General features: G+C 45.1%; 1 protein-coding gene across 3 annotated transcripts in view; it reads right to left on the reverse strand.

Moving 5' to 3' along the window:
• Positions 1 to 3,466: 3,466 nt before the first annotated feature.
• LOC144754586 (alkaline phosphatase, tissue-nonspecific isozyme-like) overlaps positions 3,467 to 23,846 on the reverse strand; it is a 323,201-nt gene continuing 302,821 nt past the window's right edge. For all 3 annotated transcript variants that reach the window (XM_078642556.1, XM_078642554.1, XM_078642555.1), the window contains exons 11-12: positions 17,017 to 17,136; positions 3,467 to 6,179 (exon numbers count right to left, since the gene is read on the reverse strand). In XM_078642556.1, the coding sequence (XP_078498682.1) occupies positions 5,908 to 6,179; positions 17,017 to 17,136 (392 nt within the window). In that variant the 3' untranslated portion in view covers positions 3,467 to 5,907. The remainder of the gene's footprint in view (positions 6,180 to 17,016; positions 17,137 to 23,846) is intronic.

Raw genomic sequence — 23,846 nt, forward strand, 5'->3', positions numbered from 1 at the left:
TCCCGCGCACCCCATCCACTGCTTGGAATCACCCGTTGGGGGTCATGGCTCGCCCCCCGGGCCCCTGCCGCACTCTACCCCGGCCGCTCGCTCCTCAGGCCTCCGTCTGCAAGAGATGGAAGACCCACCCCACGCACCGAGAGTGTTTGGTTAAGGAGCACTGGTGCAACAGGGGCCCTATTAACCATGAACCACTGCCATGGAGATCAAATTATGCTTGCCATGCCTGCTCGTTAACGTGCTTTTAACATAGGTTTGCAAATATTTATTTCTACTCCTGAGCCTTTTTTTTTCTTTTCTGCCTCTTCTTTTCACCCCATTATAATTTTTTTACTGAGAGGTGGTTTCTCTGGAACTACTGAATTAGACCTGTCCGCCCGTACGTTTATTACTTTCAATCCCAGCACTGGGCAATTCGTTTGCAAAATACAGAATTGTCTTAAATGACAGAAGTCTCTATTATAACTATAGCAGCAAACAGAACATCATTCCAAGAGAACAGAAGGCAATGACCTTGTCTTTCTGATTGTCCATGTATACCATGAGTCACCAACCAACGACCAATCAGCTCTCTGTCCACTCATGAAGGCCCTCCTGCCTGCCCGCACTCTAATGCTTCTATGGAAATCCCGGGCTTCCTCCATTATTGTCAGCTGGCTGATATGTAGTTATATTGTTGTGTTTGCTGTTGGCTTCCTCGCAATACATGTCCATGATGCTCGTAGGAGCACTGGCCGCTAAGTGTTTCACATGATGCATGTTGGAGTGACGTGTTGTGCAGGAAGGCAGTGTCCGCAACGGTGACTGAATTTTGGTGCACAGATTAAAAAATTCCAATTGCTGGAGTTTCCATGCTGGGTGCCACTAGATTCACAGCACATTAAAAGAAACCTTATTTTTATCTAACAGTTGGTTTCCCCCAGGCTTTCAGTGCTGTGCAGGTGTCGACCTGCCACAATTCTTTTTTAGGTCTGGGGTTAGCCAAGACCTTTTGATTTTAATAAAATTACATATGTAATATGCTTAAAGGAGCTTTCAGCCGACTCTCTTCATTTATTGGTCTTTTAGTGCGTCACTGACTCTTTTGTATGGAGCATGGGGTTCAGGGTCAGCCCACTTCAGTCATTGGCTTACCTCTCTCGGCGCGATGGCATTCTGCTCTTTCACAGTGTGCACTTAACGAACAAAAGTAGTGCCCCTGTACAGTTTTGCAAAACACATTCTCAAACATTAGAAAAGCCAAAAGTCAGCAGCCTACTGGCGGCTTTGCTGATGCTTGTTTCAAGATGCTGCCAGCTGCATGGAGTTTCAGTCCAGTGCAATGATTTAAGGTGCTTGCTTGTCCACCCCGTGTCTGCATGCAATTCTCCCGACTGCTGGTTATAAGTGTTAGAATAGGCAATTGTGGTTGTGGGTTTCTAGTGCAGACAAAAACAAGCAATGGCATAGCCAATAGGTCTCGCCTTTGGGACCTTATAAGTGTTTATTTAGCCATGCATCAGTTGATGTTGTTGCACCAAGGATATTGTGCTACATAACTAAATACTTATAAGGTCCCAAAGGCGAGACCTATTGGCTATGCCAAAGCTTGTTTCAATGGTATTCAGCATATAAAGAGAGATTTTTGCAACGCTCTTTAGAATGGGCAAAAAAAGTGATGTGCATGTTTCATCAACCTGGGCTCATAGGGTGAGCCAGTATCACCACACATGCACGTATGACGTAGCCCATTTCGTATCTTGATTTACTGTTCTAATATGGCAGACAATGGTAAATAGAACCATAAAATGTTTTGGGAATTCAGAAACCCAGCATTAATTTGTAGCTGCTGGGCCCTTCAAAATAGTAAATAAATTTTAAAAACAAAGGTTGAGATACTGGAGCAGCAGTGAAGCAGGTGTTTGGGATTAGGTAAACACAACAAGTGCCTGGAGCAGTGCAGGGAAGTCAACGGAGGAAGTGGGTAAGAGACTAAAAAATTAAAAACAAGCACTAGCAAAGCCTATAGGTCTTGCCCATTGGAGCAATTGGTCCTGGCAATGATTTGTAGTCATGCTGTAAAGCAGCGCAGCTGAGGCAGCACATGGACAACAGTGTGCAGTAGATAAATGTTGGAGGAATCACAAAGAGGGAAGAAAACACATGCACTCTGGTAGTGTGTTTTAAAAAAAAAAAAAAAAAAAAAGTAGCATCTGAATAATCGCACCTGTAAAACCGAGCAGTGGATGGGCACAGTAATGTGGCAATGCTCCAGGGAAGGGAGAAACACAAGAATAGGAAGGAAAGCCAATGGAAGTTGATGAATGAGAAGTAAGCAAATGAGAGTGGCAATGAAACCAACCAATGGTAAGCAATGGGGGACCCTGAAGCCCTCTGCAAGGTAAAAGAAATAGGTCTAGCAAGAGATTGTGCATGCACTATCTTAGACAAGACCTAAAAAGAGAGAGTCAAAGCAAAACAGGCCAGGGAGAGGCAGGAAAGAAGCAGATTATATTTAGGGGATAAGAAGCCACACAAAGAGTGCAGGGTTACGAAAGGGAAGACAGCCCATTTGGAAGAGAACAAAAAAACACACGCACTCACATAGAGTACTTAAAGAAAAGGTGGTTGCCTGAATGTAATTGCTGGAAGGATATAAGTCAATATCAGTGATCCAATAAAAAAGAATGGTAAAGAAGCTACATTCCAAGCGAGGGATGAACACAAGAAGAGGAAGGAAAAAACATAAAATAAGGATCAGGTAAGTTATATTGGCAGGATAGCAAACCAATGGTAAGCAATGGATTGACTCAAAGCTAACTGTAAGTACTGAATTTCCCCATTAGGTCTTCGACAACACACAGCTAAAATCTCAAAACTTACCATGGGTTTATGACTTGTGCAATGTGCATGCTGACTCATCACTGTCACTCTGTCACGGAACTTTAAAGACCAGGAGGCGGGACGAGGGCGGGGTCTACGGGGTAAATGGCTAATGGTAGTGGGGAGTGCATTTTATCACCTTTTCAGGATGACAAGACCACCTACTCTAGGCTGTGGGCACTTCACCACCCTTTTTAGGCCCTCAAGAACATAATGCACTGTACAATAAACATAGAGGCAGCAGAAGAGTAACAGGTTCCAAACAAATAAATGTAAAGGCTGTAATCAGGAGGAGGAAGACCATAATGGAAGAAGAAACATAGCTGTGCTATCTTTGGAAGACATCTGTTCACAGGACAACCACCTTTTCAACATACAACACAGAGTGAATGTGTAAGGAGCTGCGTTGGCCCATCACCTAAATGGTCAATGTACATGAGGACCCAAGTACCATATTCAAAAGTAAAAAGTCTGGAACTGCAGTAAAATTCTTGTATCTTCTCTATTTATGCAACATCTTTGATTGCAACATCCCACCATTATGATCATTTACCTGTTGTAGCCTTTGATTTCTGAAACCTTCACATAAAGAGTCATATAACAATTTATTGTTTTAAAACATATTTTTAATGACATTAAAAACAAAGTGAGCCAAACTGGCGTATCTTTACATTATTAAAAGATATTTGGTCTCTCAAAGGAGTATCACACTTGGATCGGCAGAGGTAGCCTGACTTCAAATGAAAATGCATTATTTCCCAAGAGGACAGTAGGACTGGGACCGAGTCAGTCACGTATCAGATGCAGGTCAAGTGCAGATGCTGTCTGAAATGGCAACTGCAGCATGGCTGTAATTCATCGCGGAGTGGTGGGGAAAAGAGAGCAGAATGGAAGGGTGTACATGCTCGGTCTCTGTTATTATTATAGGTTTTAAAGAAATTTTTCCATTCTTACCACAATTGGTCATATTCCCTAAAATTGAAAACATAATAGGAGCTAAACAAAACCTTCTAATGACACACTCTAATTGTCACCCAACTCTACTTCATACAGGTTAGTTGTAATGATGTCAAAGTCCTGCTCGCCCTAGAGTTGCCAAAGAATGGAATTTTAAAACTGGGCAGGAGAGCTTTTACCTCACTTAAATATTTAACACTTGACATTACCATCCACCAACCGTCAGCAGGGGTCCCAAATGGCAAGATAGCCAATGCCCATCACATAAACTCTTTCTGACATGATTCGTGTGTTCAGGTGTCATCAGCTTTGGACTTGGGATACCTATTCTTCCGTGAATCACTTGAATCTTTTTAAACAACATTTCCATTACTTCACAATTAAGTAGGTTTTCAATTATGGTGTCCATTGAGAAACCCACAGTGATGCAAAAATGCCTCAACCATAGCTTCAAGAATGTTCAATGATTTATGCCCTCTCCTATCTCTGTTGCACAATTATCACCACCCCATTGTCACTCCAACTATCATAACCATGGTTGATCCTTCAAGGATTAAGGTATACAAATTCTGCACAGGGGCCATAAGGCCATACTAAGGGCAACACAGAACTAAACAAATCTCAGTTAACATAACATGACGTCATTCCTCTTGTAACCGTGCATAGTTCACAACAGGCTTGTCTCGAAGAGTGTGACCACAGTTCAATCATCTAAGTTGCCACATGGAGTGTGTTGTCTGCTTTGTCCAAAGGGTGCTAGGTTTCCATCTTTAGTGATGCCTACAGACCATCAGCTGGTCCACCTCAAATGAACAAAGTCTTCCACTCCATAACTGCAGCAAGATCTTCTTCATTCTTCAGGGATCTTTACTTTCATAGAACTCAAACCACTTGGAGCCTCAATACTTAAAAACGTATTTTAAAAAAAAAGATACAGTGATTAAAAATTATTTGGATCATCCAAATTGCTTATACTAGGATTTAATTAGCTGGAACGCACGGCGATTATTGGAACATGGAAACACTTAATCAGAAGCAAACAATTGTGCTGTGGTGGGGCGAAGGAGCAATCGGGGATTCCTGAGTAAAATGTTCAGAAAAAAGGAGAAAGCACTTGCATGGATATCATCCTGACTTCATGGTAGCCAGATCCTGCACTGGTTTTCACATTACACCTCCCCGGGCACCACAATCAAGATTTGTTATGAAAAAATAGTGAACTCTGGATTGATAAAGTGCCAATTCCCTGTTCACATAATTCCAGGGCTGGAGCACGACTCCTATTTCACCTGGTGTCAAATTCCAAGCATAGGCTTCACTCCAAGCAGGGACAAGTATAGTTGGAATGGACCCCACACGCACCACACTTGTGTTCTAAAACTAAAAACTCTGACCAGTGTAGAGTGCCAAGAAGGAAGATCTCAGGGTTAAAAAGTGAGAGGATTGGCCTGCCACCCTCCCATTATAAAAGAGAGTCGGCCTACTCCCTAACCCTATAAAAGAGGGCTAGCCTAACATCTCACCACCATAAAATGCTTGGCCTGCCACCTACCATCATAAAAAGGGCAGTCCAGTCCCCTCTATCATCATAAAAGGGGCTGGCCTACCCACTCGCACAAAAGAGTACTTGCCTACCCCTGCCCACAACATCAAAAAAGAGAGATTGTCTAACCATAACACCCCAAAACATCATAAAAGTGGGCTGGACTACCTCTTTGTGTCCTATAACATCATAAAAAAGAGGTCAGACTAACACTGCATCACCATAAAAATAGGGCTGGTGTACCCTGAGCCATCACGAAAAATCCATGAACCTGCTCATGGACTGGCAGCTAATAAAACAATTATGTGTTGCTCTAATGTTGCCATGTTAACAAAGTAGCAGTCTGTCCTGTGGAAGAACATTTTGGCAACAATTCAGAAACAGTCCTTGATATTTGGTAATTAGCACCATGATGATCCAGAAACTAATACATCACAGCTGGCATCCAACATCACTGGAAAGGTTCTCCAGAAAAACAGTGCAATTTGCTGTTCCTGAGATGTAGCCTCTTGGGGACTCAGGGTGGACAGATGAGGCTAATATGATTAGAATAAGAGATGGAGTAAGGAGAGTGGGAGGAGAGTGAAGGCGAGTGACAGAGAAGCCATGGGGCCATGGCTCGCCATGCCTGAAATGCAGTGGTCTTTGTTCTGCCCAATGCATGATGCATAGGCCATGACATGTGGAATATAGTTCTGTTCATGTACGCCATGCAGGAGATGTGCCATAGGACCCTTTGAGAAAACAGCCACATCTTCACCACCATGGGTCTCCTGTTTCAGTGGAACTGCTGACTGGGCCAAGTAGTTGCGGTTAGCTGCAAAAAATATATATATATTGTTATAAAGCATAATTGGTGCCGAAAAACACATGCAATGGAAATCTGAGACCATCACTCAGTGTGAATAAAGCAAGAAAATTAACAGGGAGGCAAATGGATTTGACAGCAACCATGAAGCAAACTTCTCCTCTGTTTCTCATACCCCTTGAATCTAGCTAATCACTCACAGCGCTTCCTGTTTCTATGTAGAAACACAGAAAAGATGATGGGAGGAATGTTTGCAGTAAGTCTAACCACTAGCAATCTCTTGGGGTAGCATTCCAACCCATTGTTCTTTTGTCCACCATGTCACTCCTGATTAGACCCACCCATATGCAAATCAGTCTTGATCCTGCTCCAATAGGAAAAGTCCAGCCTGAACTGCCAAGCCAGCTCCTTTCCAAATTGGAATGCAAGAAACCTACGACCGGCTTCGACCTGAATGAATGCTTTTCACTCAGTTTTAGCTTGATTCCAGTGGCACAGTGATCAAGGTCCCACGTCTGGGCATAAACTTGGGCATTTAAGTGTTGCATTAAACACATCAAAGGGGATGGGAGGAATGATTCCAATAAGTTTAACTACTGGCAATCGCTCAGGCTAGCACTCCAACCCATTGGTCTTTTGCCCACCATACCACCTCAGATTAGACCCACACATAGGCAAATCAGTCTTGGTCCTGCTCCACTAGGAGCAAGGCAGCCTGAACTGCCAAGTCAGGGTCTCTGCAAACCAGAAAACAAGCAACCCAACAGTGGTTTCCGCCTGATGGGGCCAGTTTAGTCAGTGACGCTTGGTTCCATTGGCAGAGTTAGCAAGGGACCCACGTCAAAAATGGCCACTTAGGGCATTACATCAAACACTAAGCATGACCAAGAGCAGGACCAAGACTGATTTGCAAACAACTAGGCCTAATCTGAAGTGGCCTGGCAGACAACAGAACAATGGGTTGGAATGCTACGCCGAGCGCTTGCCTGTGGTTAGACAAATTGCAAGTATCCTCCCATCACCTTTTGTGTGTTTAATGTTTCTACGCAGTGGTCAAACAGGATAACTGGCTTAGGAGGGGCTGTGCAAATCTTTTGGTTACAAAGACACACACACCTCTCAGAATTTGCTCACAGTATCCAAGCTTTGCTCAGTATCAAGAAAAAACATGGGGTTTATTGATATTAAAAAAAGGAGTTATTTAACAAACAACTATACAGCACTAGAGAAAACAGCTTCCTCCATGCCTGCAATCCTACATCCTGTAGCAGAGAGGGCAACATGGGTCCAATAATGGAGGTGGCTCCATTTGGGATTACTAAACAACTTCTTCTCTGGAAATCTCTGCTGATACATCAGCATGTACAGGACTGCAGACGAGGAGGCAAAGGAGTGAGTAACCTGACCCGAGTTGACAGGAGCTGATAGGAGCACAGAGTAATGCCCTAATGCATGCTGCTGTGATAAGGTCAGTTTGCAGGCTCTTCCTCTATGGACTGAAAGGGTCTAGTACCCCATGATGGAATACACTCTCTGAGCAGAGGCGAGTGGGGAAGCAGTGAAGGAGTGGCAAGTATGGGTTTTGTGAGGGGTAAAGAAACACTGTCAATAAGGATCTTTCCAAAATGGAAGGTTACATTTATAAAGACTGTTCTGACATCAAAGGGCCAATTCAGTCCCTGTGCTGCGAATAATAAGGTCTTCAAAATGTGACATTATCAAACAAGGCTAAGGACAGAAAAAAGAGAAAAATACCTTTGGGCATCTAAGAACAAGGGTAGCGGGAGAGGGCTAAGTGTCCGCAGTTGAACTCCCCCGCAGGAGTCCAAAAGTAAATGTCAGGCATGGATGCAATTGAAACAGAATGGAAAGGAAATGACGCTTTATGTATGAAGAGTAATTGGTGGTCACCAATAGCTGTGCAGCGCTCACAAGCGGGCAATCTCCCAGCCAAAATAAAGGAAGTGTTAGTAAGACTAATAAAGGAAGTGAATCCCTGAGAGGCAAAGATAAAGAGTATTTCATGAAATATGGAGGAGATTAATGCCAAATGTAACATTCCTGATGGTAGAGAATACTTTTCAAGCATTAAATATTATCAACAATAATATTAACATAGGAAGCCATGGCCTCGGGCCCCTGGGAATGCAGGCTTTCTGTGAATCCATACATTTCCAATGGTAGACACACCTAGCGACCTGCAAACCTCCAGTTTAGAACTGCAGAACTGTTTTAGTGGCTACAGCTTTCTTGTCGTCTAGACCTTCCCCTATCAGTCATCTCCGCTGGGTCATGTTATTTTTGCTCCTTTTCAAAACACCCAGAATCTGCAGAGTGGCACAAAGCTCCCACTATAACCAAATATGACCAGTAATGAAGGTCCCATTCTAAATGATCCCAATGCCGGTCTTCACATGGACATGATCCATGTACAGATCAATGTAGGGTCTCTGACCTCACATCAAGACGCTGACTCCATTTGCCAGGCTCACACACAACTCATGTCATGAAAAGATGAGCAGTGACGGGGCAGCACACTGACTGCTCGTTTGCACTAGCCCTCAAATGCATTTTTTTTTATTTAGTCCTGATTAATGTTTATATTCACAGTCAATGAAGTGTTTGTCACCCAGTATTGGCACCGCAAGTGATTGATTGCCGTAGGCAAGTGTTAAAGAGATGAGAAATCATAGGAATAAACATGAGTCCGATTCACCAACAGACAAAGGACTAAAAATCCTTGACTTATCTACTCTTTTGTGGCAGACATCTTGACCAGTTTGCTGAACAGAAACTTCAAAGAGGTATTTTTCATCACCCCACGAGATCACATATGTTAAACCTCCCCTGCTCAAAATTGGCTGGGGGCATAAAACGGGAGCAGTAAATCCCCTCCTGTACCACCATTAGGGACCAGCCTTTTTAACCTTAAAGTGACCCTACCCTAAGAACTGGTCTCTTATAGACTAATCTCTTCTCATCTGCAGCGCACTTTATATAGCTATGTATTTACAACTCAGGTGATAAGAGTGTCCTTATTGTAGTACTATACTGCCTCTTGTAACTTGGATATTTTTTTTAACGTGCACCCAATTCACTTTGCAACGATCGCTACCTCATATATTTCTTTATTGTAGTATTATACTGCATCTTGTAACTTGGATACTCTTAACGTGCACCCAACTCACTTTGCAACGATCGCCACCTCATACTTTTCTGGCTGTTCATTAATGTCACTTGACGCATTAACCTTGTTGTTAGCACCTATATTTTTGCCTGCATTTCATCAGTATTACCAGTGCAGAAAGTGAATATGTCTCTCTAAGGCACATCAACAACAGAGAAAGGACTACTACCCCTGTACCCCTTTATGTTATCCCGGTGGCCATCTTTGACTAGTCCTCCACTGGGGCAGCCATCTTAGACTAGTCATCCACACCCACCGCCCATACCTAAGACCACTTAGGCTTACAGCCCCTCAACCTCACAAACCTCACAAACTCACCCACGTACACCCCCCCTCTCTTCTGCCTACGCCTCCTTCACCATGGAACGCACAGGCGAGCACACATACAAAATTAACTACCCACCAGGGCTCTCCAAAAAAAACGCCAAACGCTACAAACACAACTTCCTGAAGGCTCACCCTGAAACACCGTGTGTGGACACCTACTTCTCACAGATCAATGGAGCCACGAGCACTGATATCATCTTCCACACTCTGCGTAGAGCACAGTGGAGGAAAGCGCTCCTCTCCATTCTCACTAGCTCCACCACCAGTAAATCCGCTCACAGCCTGACGCTCTCTATCACGCCATCCCAAGTTTTCCCTGGCAGAGCCACCATCACCATCTCCAAAAACGGGATCATTCTATTCCAAGCCACAGATAGGAATCTTGACCGACTCGACCACCTGTTCCCTACCTTCCTAGATCACATCACCATGCGGTCCCCCACTTCGCACACACCTAGATGCGCCACACCCCCCAACTCCATTCCCCAATATAACCCACCCTGCCCATCTCACCAGTGGAATGACACACACACCACCCATCCCCCCAGTGCTATAGTTAGTCAAACACCCATCGTAATCCCTCCACACCCCTCACTCACTGACGAAGATCGTCCCCCTTCCCACATCACACAAACCCCCACCCTCCCCCCCACCCACTCCACACCTCCTACGAGTCTCGATGAACCCACAACGGCCCGGAGCATATCTCCCCTCCTACGTGGCAGATGTCTCTCCCACCCTATCTCCCCCCCCATTCTCACTCCTCACTTCCCCACCCTCCCAACCAGACACACAGAGCTCACCACCCCTCGCTCCTTAACATCCCCCCCTCTCTACCCCCCCATACTCAGCCCCCACTACCTTCCTGCCACCCCTATTGTCTTCAGTCTTCACTCATCCCACAACTCACCGGCGTCGCCTCCCAACGACAGCCTCGCCCTTACGTCCCAGCCTACCCCTTCCTCACCCACACCCACACCCCTCGCCCACATTCTCTCTCATCCATCGAATACCACCCCACTCACTATTACCGCAGAACACTCCACTGACACTTGCACACCCCACACCCCTGTCCCCAGCTCGCCTTCCAGCTCCCTATTCAACAACCCGCCCACGGCCCTCATCTCCAACGCTAGCCCCAACTCACAGCTCGACCTGATTTTAACAACCCTCCTACAAGTCATAGACGAGCTCCACACCATCAAAGAACTTCTCCACACACACCCCAGACAACACCGACCTACAACCAACACCTCCGTATCCAACAAAGGCCACACCTTCCCCACAGGCCCTCTCATTCATCACGCTCCAGGGGTGAGACGGGTGGGCTCACACTCTCCGCGTTGGCCCACTATCCCCGACCGCAACAACATACACCGCCCCCGTCGCGCACATAACTCCCTGTCGGTTCATGACTTAGACACCCTCCTCCGCTCATTTGGCCCTGGCCCGGTAAAACACACATCGTCCTCACAACTCCCCATACCGACAATTCTCACAAATCCCATTAGGCACCCAACTCTAAGCAGCAGATGCTCCATCCCCAACAATCTCAGAAAAATACCCCTCGCTCTAGAACACTCGACCACCCTTCTCACCCCCAGACTCAAATGCATCCTACTCAACTGCAGATCGGCCCAGAGGCACTCCTCCAACATTGCAGATCTCGTCACATCAATGGATCTTGACCTAACCATTTTGACTGAAACGTGGTTAACAGGAGCCTCTACACCTATCATGGACATACTAGTTCCCCCCAATTACCACATCATTAGACTCGACAGGACCGGCAAGACGGGCGGGGGAATCGCATGCATTTTCAGGAGCAACCTCTCCGTTGCTAAAATCACTTCCCCCTCCCTCACGTCTTGTGAACTCTTCTGTCTTGATATCTCCAGCGAGGGCAAACCAGTATGTGCTCTACATCTCATCTATCACCCGCCTGGGGACAACCTCATCTTCACCCAACAACTCATGGACACGATCTCATCCAACGCTGGTCGGCAGATCACGCAAATCTACCTGGGCGACTTCAATCTCCACTGGAACGATCAGAAAGACGCAGTGGTGAATAGTCTTAAAACTTTCCTTGATGCGTTTAACCTCACTCAAATATGCAACAGCCCAACACACGACAAAGGCTCCATACTTGATCTCATCATCGCCAATGAAGACTCCACCCAATTAGGGGCAATCCAACCTTGTGATTGGTCAGACCACCACATTATCACCTTCTTCATCAATGAAAAGGTTAAACCTATCACGGCTCAACCCACCAAATCTAAGATCTGGAAAAGGGACATGAAGAACCTTAACCCCAACTCCCTGCCTCCCCACCTCACCAATCGCCTCCTTCCCCCTCCTGGCACCTCTGATGTTCAATCACTGACTGACCACTACCTCGACTCTATGAATTCAATAATCAATGAAGCCGCCCCACTGCAACTAAAGAGAGTCTCCACCAAGATCTCGAACCCTTGGTATGATGGCAGACTCAATGAAGACAGGCGTGCTATGAGAATGGCAGAGCGCACATGGAGATCTGACCCCTCATCACGGCATCGCAAAATACTTAAGAGCAAGAGAAATGCCTACTTTAGGAAAATCAAGCGCGCGAAATCTGACTTCTTCAGCCTTCAGCTAGACCAAGCAAAAAACAGACCAAGAAAGCTGTTCGAACTAGTCAAAACTCAAACCAAGACGCAACCCTTACTATCAAACGACACAACAAACGACATCCCACACTGTGAAGACTTTTCTGCTTTCTTTAAGCTAAAGACCGACAACATAAGGAGTGACCTCCTTAATGATGTAAGTCGATACCCGAGCCTCTTCAAAAGGCCCGACACCCAACCTAAAAATAACGCTTCCTGGTCGTCTTTCGACACCTACTCTGAAGAAGCAATACACAAACTGCTCGGCACCTTGAAGCCCTCTAATCACCTCACAGACTCACTACCTGCTAATGCTGTTAGAGACTTCACCCCCGTTCTCCTCCCACTCTGGACTAAAATCATTAACAGCTCCCTTCAGCAAGGTCTCATCCCAGACTCCCTCAAAGTGGGGCAAGTCACGCCCATACTCAAGAAACGTACAGCTGACCCGGCTGACTTAAACAACTACCGCCCTATCACCAATATCCCCACTCTGGCCAAGCTACTGGAAAAATGTGTGCAACTCCAACTAACAAAACACATTGACCAGTTCGAACTCCTCGAACCTCATCAATCAGGCTTCTGAGCGAAACACAGCACGGAAACGGCCATGACACACATAATTGATGACGCCCTCCAAATCCTTGATCGCAACGACTCCTGCCTCCTCATCCTCCTGGACCTCTCCTCAGCATTCGACACGGTCAAACATGAGAATCTATTAGAGCTCCTAAATACCAGAATGGGCTTATCCGGGACTGTGCTCAAATGGTTCACTTCCTTCCTACACAACCGATCCCAGAAGTTCAAGATCAACAACGTGCTGTCCTCAGCTGTGCCAGTAGATTTAGGCGTCCCACAAGGATCTTCCCTCTCACCCACGCTGTTCAACCTCATCATGGAACCACTCGCTACCTTGCTCCAAGCATCCAATGTACACTTCCATATGTATGCCGATGACACTCAACTTTACCTAAAGGTACAATCCCCGGAAGATATCAAACTTCTGAACTGAACACTTAGAAACACCCAATCGTGGTTGGCCGACAATCACCTCAAACTAAATGCGTTGAAAACTGAGTTCCTCCTGATATCACCCCCTGCGAAAACTACCACCACCCAAATATGGCTCAATCACCTAACAGCACTCAATGTCCGACCCACCATCGTGGACTCTGCGAAATCCTTAGGTATCACACTTGACGCAAAGCTCAATATGCAACAGCACATTAGCAAAGCAACGAAAGGAGCTAACTTCCAAATCAACACTCTGAGGAAACTCAAACCCTTCCTCCCAGCCAAAGATTTCCTAACTACTGTACAAGCCCTTGTCATCCCCCGCATAGACTATGGAATTGTGGCCCTCGGTGGACTCCCTCAAGCAACAACCGCACCCCTAAGAGCCTCCTTGAATGCTGCCGCGAGACTCATTTCTGGCTCAAGGAAACACTCTCATATAACCCCTGACTTGAAATCCCTGAAATGGCTTCCCTTTGAAGCCAGAATACAACTGAAAATTGCTGTTATGACACACTCAGCCATACACCACAAGGCACCCAACTACCTCACTCAAAAGTTGTCTATATCAGGAGGCTCGAGATCCAATAGAAGTACAAAAAGTCTGCTCCTGAAACCTTGCAGATTCCGTAAGGAAAAAACATACAAACGCTCCTTCTCAGGAATGGCACCCAGGATCTGGAATGCACTCCCTCCTGAAACGAGGCTTATCTCCTCTACTGCACTCTTCAAGAAAGAAGTGAAAGCCATCCTTATGGCCAAGTTCACCTGATCCTTACTGTTGCTGCTCAGAGACTTTGCACCGATTTCGTAACGTTGGATACTTAATGGTCCAATAACTTTATATTCATTTATTCATTATATTATATTCATATATTTGAGTGTTTACTGTTATCTCATGATCTCTATTGTAGCTAGATCAGACTCTGCACCGTCTTATATTATTGTCTATTTGAGTGTTTACTGTTATCTCATGATCTTTATTGTAGCTAGATCAAAGACTCTGCACCGCCTTATTTTACTGTCTATCTGAATGTTTACTTGTATCTTATCAGCACATGACTGTTATCCTATTATGCTACCGTTTACTATACTGTACCCAAGTATTATGTCTAGTGACCCTCCTGTTGCCCACTCCCCCCCTGTGAAGCGCTCTGATATCTGTAAAGATCTTGTTCGCGCTATATAAAACTTTGAATAAATAAATAAATAAATAAATTACTATACCCACTGAAAAAAATGTATCTTTCTTTCTGGAACCGTCATTTGCCAGAATTTGCAAATTGATTTACCTTTTCTGTATTGACAGAAAGGTTAAGTGAGCCATAGTGACAGTCAGTTATTGCCCTGCTAAGTGAAAACTATTTTGCCTCGGCACATCTGGGAAGGTTTTCAGAACTCTACATGTCTCTTCCCTTCCCAGGTCAGTAAGCTTCCAGATAGTCCTCCTCTATTGCCCTTTCTAGGCACCGCTGGCGCTGGAAACAGGCAATGGTCCAGTTCCCATGACAATGCCATGGCCAGGATTTTCTGATAGATACTTAGAGACCTATAAATTTACACACGTTCCTGAAAAACTCTTTATTATCTGGGGAAGGGAGTAGACATTCTAGAATCCCATTGACTGATGCAAGTGCCATGATCAAGCTGCAGAGCCATAACAAGTACATCTCATGAAGGAGTACACAGAGCATGTATCTCAGTGGTGCTGCTACTCCTAAAATAATGCTATATAGGTTCCTTCTGGGTTATACCATAGCAGGAGCTGCTCACTCACAGAATAAACACCTCATCTGTAAGTCAGACTCCTTTGCTACCTGCCCTGCAATGGCATCACACACTATATAGATACTTTGAACTAAATAATTCAACTTACTCAGAGAGATAAAGAGATCCAATCTGAGCTACAGGATGAGAAACAGTCTCAATTCTTCCACCATTTTCTTGTCAAATTTAGGAGCTAGAGAACAGCAACTACTGTGGCAGATTAGATGAGTCAAGGCTGTGGGGGATCATGGCTCTCAGTTACGTTGAGCAGCATCCCACTGTAATGCGCTAAGAGGCAAAAGTGATGGTGCAGCAGAAGAACACTGTCCGGCTCAGTGGATCTGATGCTCTACAACGCAAAGTGTTGTGATTCTCTACAGCTGCTGACAGAGATTGGCTGATTGATTAAGAAACTCAGTCTTACTGCAGTTGACGAAGGCTTGTGGTAGACATTTGATTCCTGCTTTCCTTTATCTCCATTGGGAGCTCTATTCCACTTTGGGGCCGCCATCTTTTTTCCTTTACCTCTGTCCCTCTAAATCTTCCTTTCTTGACTGTGTGGCATTTCCTGTCTCCCACAGTTTCGCTTCTTACCCTGCATCCTCCACAGGCTTCAGATTAAAAGAGAGAGTACTCTTCATGTTGTGTTGTGATTGAGGAGTCTCACAAGCACCTAAATCAGATGCATGTAGGCACTTTGCACGCTGTATTTGCCCAGGCTGTAAGAAGCTGAAAATGCAACTAAACAAGAGAGACCTAGGTGATTTCCTTAAAATCTGAAGCATTTTCCTCTTCATTGTCAGGAGTATGTAATAGGTCTACAGTAAAAAGGATTAACAGTGATTTTATATTCTGCCATACTCCTACTTTGGGATTTAGTTAAATCGGTGTGAACAAACTGTGCCCTCTAGCCCTTGGAGTTTAGATGAGAACATAATTAAACAATATTTCAAATGGAAGAGATCACAAGTGGCACAGTTGTGTTGTGCCCAGCAGATCTACACTGGAGTCATTGTTCTGGAGTGTCTGGGGTGCAGCACATCAGCACCAAGGTTCACTGGCATGGAGATGTGAGGGTGCATGCAAAAAATGGCAGAGGTGTTGTGGGTCAACAGTGGGGTGCACTAACAATTGTAGTGTGCGTATCTGAATAGCATTAAGAACTGTAGCTCGTGTCAAAGTTCACACTGGTGAAGTTGAGTTTGGGGCTCCTGGTGCTAGGCCACCAGAGTGTACTGGACGTCCTTCAGGTACACTAGTATCAGTGTGAGGATTCTGCAGGGGGTGCTGCAGGAGACCACTGAGGAGCAGTGGAAAAGTTGCATGTGAGTGTTAAAGGAGAAATAGCAAGGATTGCTGCCAGTCATGATTAAGCTGCATTGCTAGAGCGTCTTTTGGGCTTTAATACTTAAATAAGAGTACTTCACCGTGCTTAATTTGAGCCAGTGCTTTCCATTGCTCAGCACCAGCAATTAATCATCATCACTGGCGCTTTTCATGAGCACCAGTTAAGGACACACTAATTTATGGTAGGCATGGGAAGATTGAGTGATTTGCCAAGGATGTTGAGCCGACGCGGAGGCTCGAACCTGATTACCCAGGTCAAATGTTGGCAGCTCTGGCCATTACATCACATTCTCTCTCTACTTTCAAGGTTAGTAGTTGGTTCTGTTTTAGGCACCGCTAACAGGAGAAATGGGCTGGTTCAAGCTACCTCCTTCCAGCACTTATGTTTTTTTACAAATTAACCACTTGTACTTCAAGTTAAGTTTGCAGTACACTGACGGAGAAGGCTAGGGTCACTAGGATCCTAAACAGGAGGTGCACAATCTTTATTAACACAACCACTAAGGACTGAGTGACTGCATTCAATGTTGCTATCATAGAAACTCACTGATATCGACGGTGGAAACGTTCTCTCGCAAGCCGTTCACCAACTTGAAGCCGGGTCCATTTCCGTACAGAATGGCGGTGTAAGAAAGTCTGTCAACATCGCTCACGGCCGGAGCCAGGCCTGCAGGAAGAGAGGTCCAGAAGAAGAAATGGGAAAGGAAATTCAGTTAGGTGGAGAGAAAGATGAACATTATTTTTATTTGTGACGTAATAGCTCATCCCCACCAAAGGGGCCACTAACATATTTTACACTATCACTATTAGAATATTATTAAAGAACCATTCATGAAAAAGTGAAATATAAAAACAAATGTGCCATATGATATGTGTACCAGGGGTATGCCACTAAAGTACAGTATTTCTAAGCTGTGAAATGTCGTCTTCCTATTAGCGCAATACGCATATGGAAAAGATGTGACTTTAATTTCTATACTGAAGGACGCCTGAGACAAAGCCGCACCTGGGCCATATTGTGAACACCCACTTGATAAAACAAGTAACGTTTTGAAACTCTAAAACTCTCAAATTTAAGGTTTTCAAACTTCAAACTCTGCGAACATGATAAATAATAGTGTTAGAATGATTTTTCACCCAAAATTGTTTTTTTTATTTTGCTGGGAAATGAATGTAAAGACCTTGTACTAAAGTACAAACAGCAGTGACATTTCTTAGCAAATTATTATAAAGGGCACTTTCACATCCAATTCATTTGACTTGAAACATTACAAAGGTTGAATATTATTTTAAGTGTATCTGGGGTTGAAATCTAGCCTGGCCATCCTAATGTCACCATCCCACCACGATAAAGTAGGGTAGACCTAAGTGAGATTATATTCGTACAAAATTGATAAACAAGGAAATATAGACTGTTAAACTTTAACACTGGGGTGCTGTTGGTATTGCACAATGGCTGGAGGAATTGCCTAGACAAATAATCAAGTTATCATGTTTAGGGTGGTCTCGATGATAGGCATGGAGGGGCCAGTATGGGGGCATCATTCTGCTGAAACAGAGCAGGACCACATGATAGAGGAACTGACAGCAGAAACAGGAAAGTGATTGATTGATCGATTGATTGAAAGTGATGACCTTCCAGAGTAAATGACATATCCTGAAGTGAATGTACGCTGTAATAACTTGTTTGATCTATCTATGTGGCTATCTATCTATCTATCTATATCTATATCTATCTATCTTTCTATCTATCTTTCTATCTATCCATCCATCCTTCCATAAGTCTGTCTAATATAACTGTTTGAGATGGGCCTAGATTGCCAGTGAGGGTTCTGGTGGCATTTACACACTATGAATCAGAAGCTCGAGTAGTTTATAAATGTCATCTGAACCCAGAGAATACACGTTTCTTGTTATGTATGTTCTACATTACATTATGTATAAAGTTATTTTAGTACTCTTTAGAAATACTTTGCATATTTGAACATCGTCCATTTAGTATTCGTTGTTTGCCTGAGGATGAAGATTAATAGCTCTGTTAATGTTTTAAAAAATGTATGTTTTTGTTGGGGAGAGTGCGTAATATTTATCATGTGTTCTATGCAACAATGTGAATTCAATCAAAGCATTTGTAAATCGAATAACTACACTAAACGACTTTCCCAGTGCTGCAAGTAATGAAAGGGACAGTAAGAATCTAAAAAAGCCTGGTCTTCAGCAATCTGCAAAACGCCAAAAAGGGAGTGCAAGTTCGAATTTTCAGAGGGAGGGAGTTCCACAAAGTATGAACAAAAACACCAATAATATTAAAATCTTAATTTTAAATGCAAGTTGCATTTAAGTAAATAAAAAAAACACGTGTTTGTTTTGTAGTTCCTTGACACAGAGTAGATTTAACCAGACATAAAGAAAAAAAATTAAAGTGCAATGTTGAACATTGTAGATTTTTGCCGACATTTTTCTATGTTTACAATTTTTATTTTCACACACTGGGGTGGACTCCTTGGTAGAGGATTGCATAAAGTCTTGGCCTGCAAGGGCGAACATGTCAGGCGTGGGGATTAATGAAAGTCGCAGTGTCAATTTGTTCTTTTTTTTTACAAGCACTGAAAGAAAGGAAATGCTGTGTTTAACTTTTTCGTTTGTTGAGGGAAGCTACATTTCTAGCAAATGATGGAAAATATTTCCCAGTTACACCTCTTTTCTGTGAAATACAAACTTGAAACCTTGAAACCACCGACACACATTCACTAAACAGGAATTCAGTAATCTACTTTAAAGGGGATAGACCCCTTCAAAGACACAGACTTTTAAATGTAATATATATATATATATATATATATATATATATATATATATATATATATATATATATATCAAAAACAAAGGTTGCCCCCAATGGAGATATCACTCAGAGAGGAGTTACCGCACACACATCCCTGGCGGAGAGTTATTTTTCAACTGGACTTCGAAGCGCTGAATCGCCACACACAGGACATTATAATTGCTCTCAATGATACTTACAGCGGGAACCCACTGAGGGAATACGTAATGGCTCTCCTGGGGAATCCTGATCTCCAAACTTAGGACTCAGGCTCCCAGCATGCACTATAAATTGCTTCATAAAGCGCACACCCACTTATGGCAATAATTCAATACAGGCGTGCAAATAATAGAAATAAAGGAGGGCTGATCCCACTGCACAAGTACGAGCAAGCCTCTGATGAGATGCTACAAGGCATCGAAACGCGTCAGGCATGATAACGAACTGCGGGACAATGTGGAGAGATGAACGTGAAGACCGGATGGTCGACTTCGAAGAGTGTGACTTCCCGAAATGCTGAAGGGCAAATTGGTGAATACTATGTTTAGCGGCGGCCTCGTCGTGGGAGGAGCACCGTCTCTTCAACTATGGAGAAGCTGTGCCATCGAACTACTCTGTGGCGATTCAGCGCTTCGAAGTCCAGTTGAAAAATAACTCTCCACAGCGTCCCGAATCCTACTAAGGACATTATAATTGCTCTCAATGATACTTACAGGGGGAACCCACTGAGGGAATACGTAATGGCTCTCCTGGGGAATCCTGATCTCCAAACTTAGGACTCAGGCTCCCAGCATGCACTATAAATTGCTTCATAAAGCGCACACCCACTTATGGCAATAATTCAACACAGGCGTGCAAATAATAGAAATAAAGGAGGGCTGATCCCACTGCACAAGTACGAGCAAGCCTCTGATGAGATGCTACAAGGCATCGAAACGCGGCAGGCATGATAACGAACTGCGGGACAATGTGGAGAGATGAACGTGAAGACCGTATGGTCGAGTTCGAAGAGTGTGACTTCCCGAAATGCTGAAGGGCAAATTGGTGAATAAAATAGCCGGGAGTTGCTGCTTTGTTTTTAAAAACTGCTTATTCTTACTGTGTATACTGTGTTTTTAGAATACTCTGCGCCTGGGCACTTTAAGGCGACGTACAGCGGACCTAGCGCTGTCACGTGACACCCTTTACCGGCTTCCTCGCCGCAGGCCACGCCCACTTTCGGCCACGCCCCCTCCCCGCCCTACTTAGAGCGCTGAATCTCGAGCGCTCACTTGGACCTTGTCTCCTGAGGCAAAATAGCCGGGAGTTGCTGCTTTGTTTTTAAAAACTGCTTATTCTTACTGTGTATACTGTGTTTTTAGAATACTCTGCACCTGGGCACTTTAGGGCGACGTACAGCGGACCTAGCGCTGTCACGTGACACCCTTTACCGGCTTCCTCGTCGCAGGCCACGCCCACTTTCGGCCACGCCCCCTCCCCGCCCTACTTAGAGCGCTGAATCTCGAGCGCTCACTTGGACCTTGTCTCCTGAGGCAAAATAGCCGGGAGTTGCTGCTTTGTTTTTAAAAACTGCTTATTCTTACTGTGTATACTGTGTTTTTAGAATACTCTGCACCTGGGCACTTTAGGGCGACGTACAGCGGACCTAGCGCTGTCACGTGACACCCTTTACCGGCTTCCTCGCCGCAGGCCACGCCCATTTTAGGCCACGCCCCCTTCCCGCCCTAACGGTCCACTATTTAAATGTGCATCTCAAGAACGCGCAGCGGACGTGCGCAGCGGGCGCGCCGTTTGCGCGCCAAAGGCGCGCCTAAGGCAAGCCCGTCTGCGCCCGTCCGCGACCAGACCGCGGCCGGGGCCAGACATGCTGCCGGCAGCGGAACACAAGGCAGTAGACTTGCGTGGTCAGGTGAGGACCTAAAAGCACTTAATCCTCCATCTAAATGTTGCACTCACTCTTTAGACCCGATGACTTTCAATCCCCCTCAGATCTGCTACAAGTGTGGGATAGCTATTGGCAGCGGTGCCTCTGTGATATCCCCTAATCCCAAATCTCCATCTCAGATAAGCCTTAGGGCAGGCCTACTAAATTGCAGATCCCTAGCCAAACACGCAGACGATGTCTGGCTCCTATTAGAAGAGCAGGAATGGGACATCTTGTTTCTAACTGAAACGTGGATCAAGGAGGACAATTTAACCTCCATTGCACTTGCAGTCCCTCTGGGCTTTAAAATATGCCTCGCCAACCGCCCGGGGACAAAAAGAGGCGGTGGCGTAGCCATTATTTTTAAAGAGCACTTAGCTTTGACATCCTCAGCCCCCACTGCTATTCAAGGAACTGAAGGCCTTCACTTTTGCTTCCAAGTGAGCCCTCACCTATCACTAGCAGGACTAGTGATATATCGCCCCCCAGCTGGTACGGACCCCTACCTAAATACTCTATTAGACACGATTGTCCAGAGTTCGCTCCTTCACCCCTTTTTTATCGTGGTAGGCGACTTCAACATCCATATGGACAACCCCGACTGCGCGATGGCAGAGCTGCTTAGAACTACGCTAAATACGGCCAGTCTTAGGCTGATCAATGAGGGCCCAACACACATAGGGGGCCACACTATTGACCTCATTTTTTCTAATATTAGTAATGTGCTGTCTGAGACACCGCTCCCCCTGACATGGTCAGACCACGCACTCGTCCCATTCACACTGAACATTGCGAATGTTATCCCAAGGGCGAGTAAATGCTACTTTCTGAAGAGGCAATGGAAAAACTTGACGCCTGATACTATGTGCCCGGTCCTGGCGCAAACCATCCCTTCCCTGACAAATAATGCCAATACGGACGCTATACTTCTCAACAATTGGATCGGAAAGATGGTTTCCTCCATTGCTCCAGCCTCTCGGGCCCTATCTAAGAGAGACTCCCCCTCAGCTCCCTGGTTCTCGCAGGAACTTAGGAATGAGAAATCGACCTGTAAAAAACTTGAGAGACTCTGGAGAGCAAACTACGGTTTGGAAGAAAAAGCTAGGTACAAAGAAGCTTCCAAAAAATTCCGGAAAGCCATTAGGAAAAGTAAAAAGCGGTTTTATGCGGACTCGATTCTTCAGGCAGAACAGTCTAGCAAACAAGTCTTCAAAGTGGTACAGTCGTTTTTTAAACCAAAATGTATTGAAAGAGAAGTTGTACCCACAGCCACGTTATGTGAGCAAATTTCAGAGTTTTTTGATCATAAAATCAAAACAGTGTATGACTCTTTTGGCCCAGTAATAAATACAGTGAAGCAGGACCTAGCTGAGAACGGCGAGCCAGGTGAAACTCTCACCCAGTTCATGCTTATCCCCTTGATTGAGGTAAGGCAGGAACTTAGCCGCTGTAAATCCGGTTCCCCTGACGACCCCTGCCCAGCTAAACTGTGGAATACCATAGCGGATTCGGTAGCCCCCACACTTCAAGGTATTTGGAACTCATCCATCACCTCAGGCACCTTCCCGGATGTCTGGAAGCATGCCACCCTCTTACCCCTAAAGAAGAAACCTAACGGGGACCCAGACGACCTTACGAACCTCCGCCCAATATCCCTACTTGCGGCCCCGGGAAAAATGCTGGAAAAAAGTATACAGCGCCAACTGAGCAAATTTGTGGAAACGAATAACATTCTACATGAAACTCAATCGGGCTTCCGTCCCGGCTTTAGTACTGAAACTGCGCTCTTAGAGGTAGCCGAGTCAGTGAGGTGGTCGATGGATGCAGGAAACTCAGCAATGCTGGTACTCCTGGATCTGTCGGCCGCCTTCGATACGGTGGACCACGCCAGGCTACTCAGCCGGCTGACAGAGATAGGGATTCAGGACAGAGCACTGGGGTGGATAAACTCCTACCTCTCATTTAGAACGCAGAAGGTGGCACTGGGGACGATTTCTTCCACACCTAAACCCCTCAGTTGTGGAGTGCCGCAGGGATCGGCCCTCAGCCCCCTTTTGTTCAACATCTACCTGGCCCCTCTCTTCACGCTAATTGCCAACTGGGGTATCAAGGCAATTTCATATGCCGACGATACCCAGTTGGTATTTCCGTACTCGGAGACGTCGCAGGATTCCTTCTCTGATTTTAATGCTGTCTCCGGGACATTGCTCTTTGGATGAACACCAATAAACTAAAATTAAATGCTAATAAAACCGAAGTTATTTTCTTCGGCAAGGGTCCACCCCCCGCCCCTGAACTCTGGTGGCCGACGGAGTTGGGCCCCCCCCCTTCACTCAGTCATTCGGCAAAAAATCTTGGAGTGAGATGGGATGTTAACATGTCCTTTACATCCCATATTCAACTAGTGGCCGGATGCTGCATGAGCAAGCTGAGAAACCTCCGGAAAATTCTTAGACTTTTACCGGAGAGCTGTAGGAAAACGGTTGTTCACGCGACTGTCACTTCACGGCTGGACTATGCCAATGGTCTATACCTTGGCCTTCCAAAATACCTGACGCACAAGCTCCAGGTAGTTCAAAATGCGGCTGCGAGACTGTTACTGCGAATTCCTTTCAAGCAGTCAGTCTCT

This window comes from Lissotriton helveticus, chromosome 5_1, assembly GCF_964261635.1.
Source record: "Lissotriton helveticus chromosome 5_1, aLisHel1.1, whole genome shotgun sequence".
NCBI lineage: Eukaryota > Metazoa > Chordata > Amphibia > Caudata > Salamandridae > Lissotriton > Lissotriton helveticus.